General features: G+C 35.3%; 2 protein-coding genes across 2 annotated transcripts; both read right to left on the bottom strand.

The window, feature by feature from the left end:
- Positions 1–241: 241 nt before the first annotated feature.
- On the bottom strand, positions 242–6,261 carry LOC116024924 (protein NRT1/ PTR FAMILY 2.13-like). Its single transcript, XM_031265958.1, has 4 exons — positions 6,061–6,261; positions 4,040–4,257; positions 1,825–2,390; positions 242–1,360 (listed from the first exon to the last, which is right to left on the bottom strand). The coding sequence occupies exons 1-4, from the start codon at positions 6,233–6,235 to the stop codon at positions 481–483; spliced, it is 1,839 nt and encodes a 612-aa protein (XP_031121818.1). The 5' UTR covers positions 6,236–6,261; the 3' UTR covers positions 242–480.
- A 6,732-nt stretch (positions 6,262–12,993) lies between these two features.
- On the bottom strand, positions 12,994–14,981 carry LOC116024767 (uncharacterized protein At1g27050). The gene is made up of 2 exons (XM_031265758.1): positions 14,481–14,981; positions 12,994–13,516 (listed from the first exon to the last, which is right to left on the bottom strand). Exons 1-2 carry the CDS (start codon positions 14,841–14,843, stop codon positions 13,241–13,243), a joined length of 639 nt encoding a protein of 212 aa, XP_031121618.1. The 5' UTR covers positions 14,844–14,981; the 3' UTR covers positions 12,994–13,240.
- Between the last annotated feature and the right edge of the window lie 2,175 nt (positions 14,982–17,156).

Raw genomic sequence — 17,156 nt, 5'->3', positions numbered from 1 at the left:
CGCAGCTGTGAACTTCACTCAGCAATAATTCAACTTGTCTTTTTATTTGTAGGGTCCATTCAAAGAGACAAAAATTTGCCTCAAAAATTTAGTGTAACAATCCCATCTTCTCTCTCTTTTCTCACTTCCACATCATCTATTTTGCCTCAAAAATTTCACCAAAAACCACAAATAGGGATGATCTTACATAATTGGATAGGCCACTCGGAGACGTTTAACTAACTTTGCCTGAGTTGCAGAATAGATAGAGGCTAGGACTAATGTGTTGACTTTTGCAAAATAGATAGAGGCTAGGACTAATGTGTTGACTTATGCGACTGCCTCATCTAATCAATTTTGTAAAATTAAAAAGTTACAATTAATTGAGTCACTAAATCATCACAAAAATTATAAATTAGATTTCTTCATAACCTAATTAGCTTCATGCTTTTCTTTATTATTATGTGTTTATAGTAAAAGCATGAATTCACACTACTATTATTACACTTTTAGGTCACCATTATCGCCCTTGTCATCATCATCATCAACCCACACTTTGCTCTTGTAGCGGTATCTCCGAGCAACGAGCACAAAGTACACCAAATTCACAGCCCCGATGCCGGCGATAACAAAGTAGTAATTTTCCAGCCTGCCAGCGTCAATGTCGGCGGTTAGCCAGTCCGGCCGACCGTGGCCCCCCGTGGTCCTGTGCACCGTGTTGACCAGCATGGTGCTGACGTAGCCGGCGACGCCCCACGTGACGGAGGACAGCGAGTTTCCGATGCTGATCATGTTCTCCGGGAACTCCTTGTTGTAGAACTCTATTTGTCCGAGAATATTAAACGCCTCGGCGAAGCCCATCGTGATGAGCTGCGGGAACAGCCACGCGACGGAGATGGGCGACGCGCCGCCGTGAGCAGCGGCGAGTGAGGCGCGTGCGGCAGCGCGTCGCTTGATCTCGACGAAGCCCGCCACCACCATGGCGAGGACGGAGATGGCGAGCCCGATTCCCATCCTTTGGAGGACGGTGATTCCGCCGACAACGCGCGTGCGGCGCCGGGCCCACGGGACGAGGACGCGGTCATAGAAAGGGAGCCAGACGGCGATGGTGATGAGGGAGACGACGAAGAGGGAGCCGGCCGGGATTTGGAAGCCGCCGCGGCCGAGGTGGCGGTCCATTTGCATGGCTTGATTGACTGTGAAGGTGCCCTGCTGAATTATGGCGAGTGAGCACGCGATTCCGGCCGGCCAGATTGGGATTACTCGCACTATGCATTTCACTTCTTCGGTTTCTTGAATGCTGCATAGCCTCCATCGGTTTCTGCATTTTCCGTCGCCGGTCACATCTCCGTCCATTACTACCGCCGCTTTGTTTAAGAACCTGCAGACCAGGAAACATCAAAATTTTATGAAAGACAAGTAAAAGTTTGGGAGTACATACAAGTATTATATTACTAATAAGAGTCATCAAGTTATAATGGTACTTGATCGATTGTCAATAGTTAAAAACGCATTTAATGTGAGTATAGTATAGGTTTAATGCGTCATACAATTAAGGCATGTTCATGATATCTCGTGGTCTAATTAAAAAGAGAATTAAGACACATCACCAAAAACACACCACTAGGTATGCATAAATGCACAATTAGGTATGGGAAGTATGGTGCATTTTTGGGTGTATTGTGCCTTTGTAGTGTATTTGTGCATTTCATTGTTGAGTATTTTCTTAACACTATTTGTGCTTTTTAAGCGGCAACACCAACCACACGTCAAGGAGCGGCTGCATTTGAGTTGAAGTCTCATATAATATTATCAATAATAGTTTAGAAGCATTATATATATTACCCGTAATCCTTGGTGAGGGGGAGCTTAGCCACAGTGGAGCCGGGGGGCAACGGCGGATCGTAATAAACACCGACACCGGCACCATCACCCGGGAGCCTAATTTTGCGCTTCTTATAAGCCGCCGCCACCACCCGAGCTACACCGGAAAAGACGCTCCCTTCCGGCTTCACATAAACGTAGCGCCGCATGCCGAGAAAGAAGAGCACGACTCCGCATACCATGAGCCCGGTGGGGATCCCGAACCCGATCACCCAGCTCACACTGTCCTGGATATAAACCACCACCGTCATGCAGATTATGAGCACCGTCGTGAACGACATGTAGTACCAGTTGAAGAAGCTGCTAATGCCTTTCCGGCCCTCCGGCGTGGACGAGTCGAATTGGTCCACGCCGAACGGGATGCTGCACGGCCGTATTCCGCCAGTGCCGATGGACAGGAAGCCCAACCCCATTATTAGATAGCCCAGCTGGGAACGGGTAGGGCCCTCGCATTGCTGGCTGCCCACCGTGCAGGGCGGTGGACGCATCGTCGGGCGGGCGGCTATGGTGGTCAACGTCACCATTCCCTGTCAACAACATGATGAGTATTTTAATTGAAAATGACAAACATCAATAACCACATATTTTTCATAATTCATAATGTGAACTTGTCAAAATCAACTTATATCACCAAATAAATCTTCTTTCAAGTGACAAATCCACAATATATAAATATATATATATATATATATATATATATATATATATATATATTTATATATATATATATATATTATACTTATTATCAATGGCTTATATTTTGTTAATTGTGCAACTGTGCACTTCATTTGCACAGTTGTTCAATTTGCAAAATTTAAGTCATTGATCTTAAACATTCAATGATATATATGTGTCCGTACATACTCATGAAAAAGGAGATTCACCTTTATCATATAAATAAATAAAGAAAAGTAGGTAACCCCAACTTCAAATTTTAATTCATACAATAAGTTTTATGACTCAGCCCCATTGGTCCGTCCAACCAACTAGTCAATCAAGACTGCTCTGACAAATTGTGCTCATCATTGTCTTATTGATTGAGAAAATGATAAATGGATTCTAAGGTCAACTCAATAGTGATTTTGGGTTGCTTTTGAGAAAGTAAGGATGATGGGGAGGAAAAATGGTGAGAGAAGAAATAGGGTGTTGGAAGGATGTGTGATTTTTGGTCTGAAAATGTAAGGTTCGTGTGGAGAAAAAGTTATGTCACACCCGTACGTTTAGTGCAACTTGTGCACCCAGGAACGCTCTTAAGTTTATTTATTTATTTATTTTTATTGTCAAACTTTTTTTTTTCTCTTCCCTCCAGTTTTCTCTTTCCTATTTTTTTCTCTTCCCTTCCGTCTTCTTTTTCCTATACTCATCACTGTAAAATGTATAAATGTTATGGATATATAGACAACATAAGTTACTAGAAAGGTTGTTTGTTATTACCATAAATACATGGTTTGTTTGCTTAGCTTGTTTAAATGTTTACTACTTAGGTTAAACTCATCTTGTGAAACAAAAGACAAATGCATTAAATCCGTACTTAGGTTAAACTTATCTTGTGAAACAAAAGACAAATGTATTCCATAGAAGTGGGTTTTCGTGGTGAGGAAAAATTTATCAGCTACTGAACTACTACTGCAAATACAATTTCCCAAAATTCGTGTTGCCAAACAGGGCATATTCCACTTTCTTTGGTAATTAATATTCATATATTCACACTCCATTATTCCACGAATTCAGGCATTAGATTTGACCAATCAGATCACCTAATAAATATTAATCACAATTTGTTGTTTTGCCATTATTCTTAGGACTATGCATGTGTTTGATTAAGGTTCGTTATATGTAAAAAATTTATAATACCAATATTTTAGTTCAACTATTAATTACTATTTGGTTATATAAAGTACATAATAAAAGATATTTATTTATAAAAATACAAAGAGTCCCAATCAAGCTGGATGGGATTAAGTGATAATATCCCTAATAATATAGGGTGAGGGAGAATGAATTCTAATGTGCCTATAATATAGAATCCTAATAGGTTATAACTCATTAAACGCCAAATTTTATACTTTTGTAGAAAACTAAAAAATAAAGAATTGAAATAAATCCCAGTTCTTTTCTTGGACTAAAAATTATTGTATTAATTTAAAATATAATTAAAAAAAAAAAAGAGTTTTACCAGGAATTGAGAAAAGGAGGAGATGGCAATGGTCCAGAATTTGCCGATATAGGAATCAGAGATGAAGGCACCAATTAACGGCGTGAAGTTGGAAATGCTATACCAAATGTTCAACATGTTGGAAGCTGAGACTTGGCTAAAGTGAAACACTGTGAGCAAGAACACCGTGAAGTTCGCCGTTAGCCCAAACGACCCCAGTCTCTCAAACGTCTCATTGCCTGCAAAACAAACATAATTAGGCAGGTTAAATATAAGGAATGAGAATAAAAGTCATATAATACATTATTTAGTCGATAATTTTTAAAACATAGATATATGTATATGAGATTTGGTTACTCCTATAATTACAAAATTCATTACCTAATTTTTTTTTAATACGTACTACTCTATTCATAACTACTTTCTCAACCTATTCAAGCACAAAGAGTCAGGATATTACTTTCTCAACCTATTCAAGCACAAAGAGTCAGGATATCGTTTCCATAACTTCTCATATTTGAGACCAACTTGGTGCCAATAGACTACAAGGTCTTGACTCATTACCTAATTTAAATGAGGTATCATTTCATTAATTCAACATTATCCCTCCTTATTCCATTGCCTCCTCATTTTATTTATTTCTTCACTCTATTGCCTACTCACTTTATCGTCACTCTTTAAATCAATTGCATTGATTTTTTATTTTTGTATTTTTAAAATCTTTATACTGATTATAAAATCAGTACATAACCAAACATCAATATTAATAATCATTTCAATTCCATCTTACTACCAAACATACAAAATATTTTCACCTAAACTCATTTCAATTATCCGTATTTAATTCCTATTCTGATTTCAATTTTCATATTGAACTAAACACACCTTTAGTGACACCACCACTTATGCATGCATATATACTTTACCACTGTCAGTAATGACCAATTACACAACCTATGACTCACTCAAACGTATGACGACGTTCGTTGGCGAACCAAACGGCAACGGCGACTCCTATCCAAATTTAATTAATGCTTTATGGATATGTTTCACTCACAACTTATTAAAATTACCGCCATATTTTAGTTGCGACAATAAATTTTACTCTCTTGTGGATGATTTTTTTGGGCACTAGATAGTAATCTTCTTGCCTAAAAGATTACTAATTCATTGTGATTTAATTTCTCTACAATCATTATAGGGTCGAGATGTGGAGACCAGAGTGAGAAATTTTACTGTTGGCACCCAAGAACGGCTTTTAAATTTTAAAAAAAAAATTAAAGACTTTAAGTTGAGGCAAATATACTATCTTTTATTCAGATTATCATGATTGAAAAAATCGCTAGGAGCTCCTTGGGCGTTCAGGGAGCGCCTAGCGCCTAAGATGCCTAGAAGGGGATTAATCCGCGCCTAGGTGCTAGTGTATTTTTTTATTTTATTTTATTTTTAAAAAAAATTGTTTCAATATTTTTAATTTTTTTAAAAATTAATAATTATAAATTATATAATATTTTAATAGTTAATACTAAATATTAAATATTAACCTAAAAATATATATAGAATTTGTACAATTTAAGGTTATTTCGCTCAAAGAAATGTTGTTTGGAGTGAAATAACCCATTAAAAAAAAAGAACAATAGTTAATTGGCTGATTAGGCGGCCTAGTTGGTGACTAAGAGGTATAGTCGGCGCCTAAGAGGCCTAGGCGGTCAGCGCCTAAACGGCTTAGGCGGTGCTTAGGCGGTCGCCTAGCCGGCCAACCGCCTATATCGCTATTTAAGGTGATACGCTAGGCAGTCGACCTGCACCTAGCGCTTAGGGTGGGATTTTTGCAACACTGCTGATCATTTGTACCAACTATAATTATGCATGATCTGATTGTGTCTGGTAAAGTAGAAGGCGGTGTTGACAATATCCGATACAATCCTAATAGTATATATATAATCTTACTTGATATATATGACACCATAAAATTAAGAAGTAGCTGCATGGAGGAGGGTATAGGATAAGGGAATTATATGGAAGAAGGAAGAGAAAGAAACCTAGGATGAAAGGCATGGATTTCCATCCACCGGGCTTTGTCTTGATTGTCGACATCTTGTCGTCGCCGGCGAGCTTTGCATCGCCGGAAAGTGATTCCGGCGGCGATTTAATGCAGCAAGAAAGCCGGGATGAGCTTTTCAGCTTGCCATCCTTCTTCTCACTCTCCAACTCCATTTTGAATGAGTGATTGAATTTGAGGTTTACTTTGGTAGTAGTATTTATTGTTGTCTGGATGAGAAAATAGATAATTCACAAAACTATATATTTCCAGAGCAATTAATTAGTTGGTGATTACTTTTCATTTATTAGTGCAATAAATAGTTAAATGTCAAATCTCAGTACATACACTCATTTTCGGTCCCTCTTTTAAGAGGGTTATTGCTGGAATATATTGTTCGGCAGTAGTGCATAGAATATTATTTTATATTCGAATGTCATGAAGTTACTTAACACTAAATTGTACGACAATTTATTTACATACAAGGAGTACAATCCAAACCCAAGTAAACGCACAATTCTATTAGTGGTAAGAATCGAATCTAATCATATCATTGAAAGCAAGTTTTGAGCGAGACTTCTCATCCACTGAACTAATGTCTTGGGGCCATGAATTTGATTCTTGTCAATAAGCTCTTAGTCTTATACTCTTCTTCTCCTAAAAAATAGTCTTATACTCAACACGTCCGATCCCTTGATGGGTAACAAGCAACATATAATTGTAGTCTTTTTTCATCGAGTTGTGTGCTTTGGCTCTAACTATAGGAGACATCTTTAAGCACAGTGCTAACTAGATTGATATTTTCATACAAGAGGGAATCCAAACTCTTGACTTCTCTTAAGAAACGAGATTACACAGCCACTCAGGCTAACTAAGCTAGTTGAACTGTATATTTATTATTGAGTTAATTCTATTTTTGGTCCTAGATTTATATGTGACAATCCATTTTTAGACTTTTTTATCAGAACATTCACATTTGGTCATAGTCTTATTGTGGCAGAATCATTTTTTGTCCTTTGTCAACAAAATCGTTAAAATGTTGTTAAATACAATGACATTTCGATCATCTTTGTACAAAATGAGTTGACCCAACTATATTTTTATGTTTATTTTTTTGAAAAAAATTGTAATTGAAAACTGAAGTGCGTTTTTATTTTACGGCATTGCAACTATTTTGTGGATAGAATACTCAAACTGATCATGTCACAATAATACTAAGACTAAATTAAATGTGAATATTCTAATAATAAAAACACTAAAACTGAACTGCCACATATAAATTTAGGACAAAAAATGAAATAAACTCTTTATTAGTTATATATTATATACTTAATTCTGATACACATGGGATTCACAATCTATCTCACACTGAAGTCACCATAGTCTTTTCACTTGGACCAATGCTTCCATTTTTTAATAGTGACATTTTAATTATTACACATACAAACAAATGGATGCTGCCCATCTTTTTTTATAATATTATTATATATTATAGGATCACCAAAATTTTATGTGACAGATTATAAATGTGAGGTGAGGGGTATAAAGTGGGATGGGACACCCATGCACTCTTATTTATGAAAATTAGCCAAATTATGTGATGTGTTAAAGGAGATTCAGTGAATTGCTTACACATAATTACGTATTTAATCTTAATAATCTTTTGATGTACAGTTGTTTGGCGAACTGTCCCTGAAAAAATACTTCATCAATTAATGAAAAAATTTAACGTGCGTTGACTGATGGTATACCGTGTTGATTTATATTGATGTGATTCAAACGTATGTTTAATTGTATTAAGTATTATAGTAACATGAGAATTTATATCGTGGACCCTGGTCAAATATACATATTTAACTTTATAAAGTATAGAATTCATATTTATAATGCACATAATTATATAATCGAAGACACATAAATAATTAACATAATACACATAATTTATGTTTATAATGCGCAGAATTCATGTTTATAATACACAAAATTTATGTTCATTGTATCGTGTTTATGTGTATGTGTGTTATGAATATGAATTCTGTGCATTATAAACATAAATTATTTTAAAATTAAATTTTGTGCATTGGACCAAGGTCCTAACAATAGGAACATTTGTCCCTACAGAATTTGATGTGATCCAATAAAAAAGGTTGTTTGATACCTAATACCTAGTGTAAATCGGCATAGTACATATCAATACCTTATAATTTTTCTAAAGAGTTAATGTTCACAAAATGAAAGTATATATGGAGTAAAACTCTGATCGAAGATAACAATAAAAGTTGTGGATTGCTCTTTCTTTTTTTTTTTTTTTTTAAATGAACCGAAGCATGTCATGTAAGCATGTAATAAATATTAAAAATGGAGTAGAAGTTTGAAATATGTGTAGTATTGCTCATCAACTATGCAAAATTTATTCAAATTTAATCTTCTAATATAACTAACAAATGGCCAATTTTTTTTTGAAAACAAATGGCCAAATTGAGTAAATCTTGTATATATAATCAATAGACTATTTTGAATGAATTGATAGTCAAACTCGAGAACAAAGTTAAGAATTCTGACATATTCAATAGGCTATTTTGGCATTATCCCTTTTTTTAAACAATGCCTTTTCTCATTTTCATTAATTGTTCAGATTAAGATAATGTGTTAAGATATTACAGTATTATTTATTACGTAATATTTGTTAAATTATATTTAAAAATTTTATGAAGTTAAATTTAACTTTTTTTATTTAAAGGTATAAATTTATATCACTCAATCATAAAGTTTTTGACACATTATATCATAGTGGCATGGGCATATTATATTGTTTTTTAGAATGTTGTGTTGGTGCTAATCTATTTGATAAACCATCAATTAATTAAGTGCTAGCATCATGTGAATGTATAAATAAAGGAAAAACATGAGGGCAAAAACATTTTTTTTAATTAAATAAGAATGACTACAAGACTGCAAAGAAATTTGTGTGAATGCCCTTAAGGCATACATGTTGTCTTGTACGATGGAAAAGAATTCTTTAAACACCCAAAAACGGTTGTCAAGTGGATAAAGTATAATTCTATTAAAGGATCATGAGTTTAATTCTTGTCTAACACTTTTTTAGTTGAGATCATCGCACAAGGTCTAAGGTACTGATATTCGTAAAGCCCACCGCTCTGATGACCCTGAACACAAGTAGGGGAGGTAAACTGTAGGATGTGCCTCAATTGACCTACAAGTCATGCATGATTTTTTTAATCAGAAAAGAAGGATAATGGGTAAACGAGACAAAAAAAAAGTCGGTACACATAAAAGTTACCTACTTATCTTCGACCAATTTATCATAATGCAACAATTTAACAGCATTCGTTGAATAACATATGATTGCTCATCTATCACAATATCAACCAAAACCTATAGTCATGTTAAATCGAAGTCTTAACAAGAAAATCAACTTCTTTATTTTGCTCTCGAAAAATATGTATGCATGCATACATCTTAGAGCCACATTCCGACATCAAACCGTGAAAGCTTCTATCCCAAACAACCTCAGAACTGACCATAACTCACTTCAATGGCACTACAAGTCCCAATACATACCATAAACCTCAACAACAAACTTCTACCACTATCCCATAATAAACCCTTTCCCCCTTCACATTAAATTAGCAAGGCAACAATATTCTATATCCAATTTAAGGTGTGTTTGGTTCATGGGTTTAGACACAATGAATGAGAATAAAAGTTATACACATTGTTTGGTTGATAACTTTTTAAAACACAGGTATAAAATTTGATTACCGCAATAATTACAAAATTCATTACCTAATTTAAATTAGGTATCATTTCATTAATTCAACATTATCCTTCCTCATTTCGTCACCTCATCACTCATCTCTTCTCACTTAATCACTGCATTGCCTACTCACTTCATCGCTACTCTTAAGATCAATTGCTTTGATTTTTTGTTTATGTATTTTTAAAACATTTATTCTGATTATAGGATTATACATAATCAAACATTAATATTAGTAATCATTCCAATTTCAACGTACTACCAAACGTGCAAAATGCTTTCTCCAAAATTTCATTCCAATTACCAAACATTTAATTCTCATTCTGATTCTCATGTTTGAACCAAACACACCCTTACTCTACCTTTCTTCAGTTCAAATTGACATGCGAATACAACTATCCTAAAATTCTTAAAGAAGTATTGACACAAACAAGATTAATCTTTTCAAAAATTAGGGGTCATATGCCGTAGCGCTGGCCACACAAAGCTAGGGCCAACCCTAGTACTGGATAAACTGCAATAGAAGAAGTAAATTAAATCGCACTAGAAAAATCTTGTGCATATGACTGAATATATGCTAAAAAGGTAAACTCCTCAACTATAACTCGACCAAAAGAGTGCTTATAAAAATTTAAACTTGTGATATTCAAATACAAAAATCATATTTCATCCACTCAATCACATTCGGACCGACTCATAAGTTATGTATCTACAACCTTGATTGTTTGACTTAAAAAATATCATCGGTGGACACGTACTGTTAGATCACTGCGTTGACTAGTTTGGCAGCTGCAAGTTGACCACGGTGAATCGGTGATGCTGTATTAAAGAGAGGGCTCACCTCTAGAGGTTGCAGATTTTTGTGCCCCATGTTAATTACATTTTAGGTTTTATTGAGCAATACTAAACTTATGTTACATATTTTAATTGATTAAAAAATAGTGGTTTATAATTTTTCTATTTATTTTTAATAAAATATAATGGGAATAATAAAAAGGGGCCTGGATTAATTAATCTGCAATAACAAATAAAGACAAAGTATTAGAATGAATGCAACAACGTTGAAAATTTGATGCTTAACGTTTGTTCAGTAGAAATTAATCATGAAGCTGCAGCGTGCAGGGAAGTGTTGGCTTGGCTCAGACGCAAAGAAGTTGGGGACGTTCACCTTTTCACAGATTGTTTGCAACTACACAGCAATCGTTCCTACGCTGGTCTCACCATTGATGCTTGTAGGGCAGCTATGTCAACCTTCAGCTATTGCCAAGTCGATTGGGTAGCTCGATCAGCAAATATAATTGCACATTCTCTAGCCACTTTGGCTTTGGCTTTTTCATCTACTGTTTCGATGTACTCCGCCCGACTCTATTTCTGAGTTTTTCGATTAATATATCTCGCTACTTTGCTTTCAAAAAAAAAAAATCATGAATTTGATTCTTACAAATAATTTTTCGGTTGATCCCGTCACATAGAGTTTTCCTTTTTCATCTCCTCTATAGTTTCGAGACTATTACACATGAGTAAAATTCATCCAATACACGCTCTCAAAAAGTGAGAGCGAGTTTCGATCCACATCAACAAAAAAAAAAAAAAATTAAACACAAGACATAAAAGGGAAATGCATTTATCATTAACCTAAATGAATAGACTTAAACCTACTTACATGTTATATATATACTAGATTCAATCTTTCCATTGATGTGATGATAATACTTGATATATAGGTCAAACCCCCATTAAATTTGATTAGTGCAATGGAGCAACAACGTGAATAATGTGACTTAACAATGTCCATGTTTGACTATTAATTGCGAAAATGCATTAATTTTTTGATAAAAATTAATAAGTAGATAGTTGTTAGTTTAATTATTTGAATTTGTAAGAGGACTCGGCATAGTCATAACCCCATATCACTGCATCAATTCACTCATGCAAAATAGCAAAAAATTTAGGTGTATATATATATATATATATATATATATGGTTGGGCTTATTGGGCTAGTTTGATACCCACCATTCCATCCATATGTATACAGATAACAGACTCACCATATCTGTTGCAGCAGTCGCCATTAGCATTGGGTATTTCCAAAGGACTTGAGACAGATCCTGCAATTTACTTCCCTCCACCAACGCTCCGAGACATGGTAGGTAAAGATTTTCGGGATTGGGATGGAGCCTTTATCATGCATCGAGAGTAAAGCACGAGAAAACTACGTACATATATGCCTGGTCCTTAATTAAATATTGAGATTTGAGGAAAATGTAGGCCGTGGAAGACTTGAGGCAGATCCCGAAATTTACCTCCCTCCACCAAGGGTCCAAGCCAGAGCATGTAGGGGCGTTCGGGATTAGGGTGCAACCCTTTATCATGCATCGAGAATAAAGAATGAGAAAAAACACATACATATATACATGGTCCTTAATTAGATATTGAGATTTGAGGAAAATGTAGGCCGTTAAGGACTTGAGGCAGATCCCGCAATTTACCTCCCTCCAGCAAGGCTCCAAGATAGGGCAAGTAGGGGCTTTTGGGATTAGGGTGCAACCCTTTGTCATGCATCGAAAATAAAGAATGAGAAAATAAAGAATGAGAAAAACACGTACATATATACCACAAGTGAAACGACATTCAGTTACAACGATGAAATACAAATCGCGTTTAGAAACGAGCTATAATTTGAGAAGATGAAAACACAAGTAAATACACAATTATGAATCTCGTAATAGATACTACTCCATATACACTAGCACCACAAGAATTGAACCACATCCAATGACAAGTAAATACAAAACCGTATATACTATGTACATGTTTAAGTGTTTAACAACACAAAGAGTAGAGAATTTAGGTATTTGAAATGAGTTTTTTTCGATAAGTAGAAGAGTAGTTTAATGGCAATTCAATAATAGAGGGAGATCAAGAAGAAACCTGAAACATAACCGGAGCAATTCCCAATGGCCAACCTATCGACAAGTCCTGCACTGCATATCAGTACTCGCCCACCTGCACGAAGACTGCATCGATATCCCCTGCACCCAAAGAATCTCGAAGGAAGCTAATAACAATGGAAACCCGAAACCCTTCAAAGAAATTGTATCAATCTGGAAATAACAGTTCTTATAAATTCGGGAAAGTGCAATTTCAACAAAAACTATAGGCAATGCGTTAATCTCAGCTAAGTCACAGATCGGGAAAGTGCAATTTCAACAAGTTATGATCATAATACAATTATAGCTTCAATCCTTGTAAAACGTAAAAACTTACCCGAAACATCATACATAAACCCATAATTTAATGTAGGAAATCACAGGTAGAGGCAAACTATACTCAAACAACCTAACTATAATCTCGAGAACAGCAACATAGTTTTACAACAGTGGCAAACCCCTACCAGCTAAATCAAAGAATATCATCATAAGCAACAATCTCCCTGCCCTTAAAGGGAACCCCCAACCTTGAAGCAATCCCACCTCGTTTCTTTTCACTACTATTTGCATCAACATTATGCTCGATTTTGGAGTCCACAATTGCAGATCCCAGCTTGTTACCTCTCCCGTGCCTACTCAGAGGCACCTCGGCTCTAACTAACTTGGAAGAAACTGCCATCGTTCCTTCTCTCTTAGCCACCCCTTCCTTCCATTGTGGCACTGGATCACTTGCCCACATCACTTGCACCTATCATCACCGAGAAAAGAAAGTAAACAACCAAAATATAGCTCAATTAAAACAAAGGGACAACCCCAACCAAGTTAGTCAAGTTGCTGCTCGGTAATAATCACAAGGTTCCAAATTCACAACGTCAGTAATCACAAGTTTCTAAGTTTGATTTCCCGTAGTAGCAACTCATTGGCCTTCTTGATTTGAGCTGATTATCAATGGGTAACCTAAGCCAGTTTAACTCATTATGATCCGGCTATGGTTACAAGGTGAGATTTAACCCAAGCACACCCTCGCATAGTTTGAGCTAGTCATCTATAAGCAACCTAAGTTGATTTTCCTCTTTATAATCCGATTAGGATTACAAGGCGAGGTTTAACAAGAACACACCCTTAGATACCCAAAAAAATTGAAAACAAAAGGAAAAAAATATTTGATTTTTATACAATTTGGGGAAATGGTTTGAGTACTACTAACTCTACACACAATGCAGTATCTGTCCATAATTACTTTCTCAAAGTACTGACTCGTCTCCACCGAGGCTTGAACCCACTGAGGCTTGAACCCACAAGCTCCCCTAACAACTTGGTGCCACTAGAACACTTATGCTATTTGGATATGTGAAATTTGGGTGAATTAACAGAAAAGATTTGATTTTTATGCAATTTGGGTAAATGATTTGATTCATATGCTAACTGGGTAAGTGAAATTTGCGTGAATTGACAAAAAAAAGATTTGATTTTTATGCAATTTGGGTAAATGATTTTATTCTTATGCTAATTGGGTAAGTGAAATTTGGGTGAATTAACAAAAAAGATTTGATTTTTATGCAATTTGGATAAATAATTTGATTCTTATGCTAATTGGGTAGGTGAAATTTAGGTGAATTAACAAAAAAATTTGATTTTTATGAAATTCGGGTAGGGCAATGAAACCAAATTGACCCGCGGCCCAACAAGGAATTTGGAGTCAGAGAGCTTACAGGTTCGGAATGTAGGGTAATTGGGAAAGCGGCGTCAGCGGCGGCGGCCACGGCGGACGCCGCCGATTCTCTTGACCGGAAAGTGACGTGGGCGAGCCCGCCGGGGTCCATGCGGGTGCGAGAGATTGCGCCGTAGATTTCGAACCGAGATTTCACGTCTAACACCGAACACTCCGCCGTAAGCCCCATAACGACCACCGTCGCGGGTAGTTTAGCAGACGCCGTAGAATTTTCCGGCGACAGATTGTCGGTTTCGGCCACGGCGTTGTCCGCATCGAGCGGCGGCGGGAGAGGACGGCGGCGCTTAGGGAAAGAGTAAGGAACGTGGCGAGACTGATACGCTCTGTCTCTCTTGCGACCCATTAATTCTCTCTCTTCTTTGTAGGTTTCGCTATCTGAAATTCTTGAATTTCCGGTTTTCTGCAGAGAAAAAAAATCGACAAAATTTTGAGGTTTCCGGTGAAGAAGTGATAGCTCTCGGAGGTCATGTACTGTTGTAGTTGACTACTCCGGCTGGGAATAAGACTTCAAGTTTCTTTTCATATTTAGACTTTAGCCCCATTATTTTCTAACTTTACAACCTTTTACCATAAATTTTGTAAGAAAAATTATACTTTTCGTCCCTAAGTTATAGGATAATTGTAAAATTTATTATTAAGTGTCGGCCGTATTTACTTTTTATCTCTAAATTATCATTAGTACTGCGCATTGTCATTTTATTAACTTTTCGTGCTCAATTTCCGTCCCTTAGTATAATTTTACAATTATTGTATAACTTTTTTTTTTTGAGAAACAATTATTGTATAACTTAAGAAAGAATTTTACAATTACTATATAACTGACGAAAAATATATAATTTTCTTAATTTTCAATGAACCCGAATCCATAATATAACTATTGGTATTCTCGCTGCCAAACCAAAAACAAAAAACAAAACAAAAACAGAAAAACAAAATAAAAATTGAGTTGGGCCTATGTCAACTTGGGCCATAATGCTTGAACTATACTAGTTATTTTTACACCCAAAAAAATCATTTTCATTTGGTGAGACCACACCTTTTTCTGGGTACAAAAATATGATTATGATATCTAAGGGCACACCTCCAAGATAATGAGAACCAGAGGATTTTTTTTTTTAAAGGATAACCAAAGGTTTATTCTTGTTTAAAATAAAATTATTAAATGGGCTTAGATACCCGTAACTAGTGTTATATTGGCTTGGAAAGAGTACAAGTAATATGTAATCGGAAAAAATTTAGATAGTTATTAATATTATCGAAGAAAATTTATACTGTTGGAGAATATAGATATGTATTTTACCCGTTATTATCCTTGATGCCCATAATCTTCTTTGCCAATTGAGATCAAGACAAACTCGCTCACAACACCCGTATTAATTTTAGCTCGAGTAAAGTTTAGTTCTAATCCAAACTTGCCCTTCAAATTCTTAAAAAATATCAAAGTGATACTAAATGATAGTGTGACTCAAAAAGTCTATTCAAATTGAACTATGGTCAATGGTCTTTATTACTGCTAAGCCATTTGTGAGTACTTATCAACCTAAGTACATCTGTATTCTGTACATGAGAAATGAACTAAATTGGGATACAAAACAACATGGGAGTAAATGAACAACAACTATACCTAAATGAACATTTGTCGGACAAGAAGGCATGGTATGCACGTGGCCCGTGGTGTCCCTCGACAATGACCATACTCATCTGACAGCACCCTATCAGCGGCCCGAAAAGTAAGAGAGCTGGACCCTCCCGAACCATCGTTGTCCAAACAACAAAGCCTAAGCCAAAGCCCAACCCAAATACCTAATTAGAGGTGCAAATAAATCAAGTTTTTTTTTTTTTTGAAAACTGCAAATAAATCAAGTTATTCTTAAATTATTTTATTTTAGTTTTTTATCTTGAGTCGGCCAATGATATGTAGTCCAGTGACACGAAGTAGCTATCCCAAATGAGAGGTTATGAGTTTGAGTCTCAATAGAGATTGTTATTGACACTTTGTATTTTAGAGGAGAGAATAATTCGAGTAAACATTTAAGCTAGATTTAGTCAAAACTTGACTCAATCAATTATATATAACACTTATGATTTGTGAATTTACAAGTGCATTTGATAATATGAAAAGTACATACAAAAAAATTGAACTTTTCGATATAAAAAAAATATTGTGAAATCTACTTAAAATTTAAGATCATTACTAAAATGTCACAATATTGAATTTTAGTATGTCATTTGACTATAAAATGCTTATTATTACAAATGTTTGTGAAAAAATATTAAATATATTATTAAATAACTATAATTAAAATATAATATTAAATTTGGGTATGACATTTAATTATAAAATACTTTTTGTTATAAAATTTTTTGAAAAAAAATAAAAATAAATAAAATTAGTCAACATATATCAAGTCAAATTTAATAATTTAAGTTTTAAAAAGTGAGTTTAAATTTTGGAATTCAGTCAAACTTGAATTAAGCTTAATTTAAAAAAAATTACAATGCAGTATCTGTTCATAACTACTTTCTCAAACTATTGAAGCTCGAACCCACCACCTCTCGTATAAAGGGAAGGGTTTGATGTCACTGGACTACAAGGTTCTTAGCAAAACTCGAGTTTTAAAATTGGACTTTTCAAAACTCGTGTCAACTGAAGTTT

Source organism: Ipomoea triloba, chromosome 7 (assembly GCF_003576645.1).
Source record: "Ipomoea triloba cultivar NCNSP0323 chromosome 7, ASM357664v1".
Taxonomy (NCBI): Eukaryota; Viridiplantae; Streptophyta; class Magnoliopsida; order Solanales; family Convolvulaceae; genus Ipomoea; species Ipomoea triloba.
The sequence above is the reverse complement of the archived record's forward strand: the minus strand, read 5'-3'. Positions and strand labels throughout refer to the sequence as shown.

What these genes read in the sequence shown, in the direction of transcription:
- LOC116024924 (XM_031265958.1), bottom strand. Translation starts at nt 6,235, where the DNA reads ATGGAGTTGGAGAGTGAGAAGAAGGATGGCAAGCTGAAAAGCTCATCC. An exon ending in ATCCATGCCTTTCATCCTAG is followed by an intron (nt 4,258 to 6,060) that starts GTTTCTTTCTCT and finishes TTTGTTTTGCAG; the next exon opens with GCAATGAGACGTTTGAGAGA. An exon ending in CCCCTCACCAAGGATTACGG is followed by an intron (nt 1,361 to 1,824) that starts GTAATATATATA and finishes CCTGGTCTGCAG; the next exon opens with GTTCTTAAACAAAGCGGCGG.
- LOC116024767 (XM_031265758.1), bottom strand. Translation starts at nt 14,843, where the DNA reads ATGGGTCGCAAGAGAGACAGAGCGTATCAGTCTCGCCACGTTCCTTAC. An exon ending in TTACCCTACATTCCGAACCT is followed by an intron (nt 13,517 to 14,480) that starts GTAAGCTCTCTG and finishes CGGTGATGATAG; the next exon opens with GTGCAAGTGATGTGGGCAAG.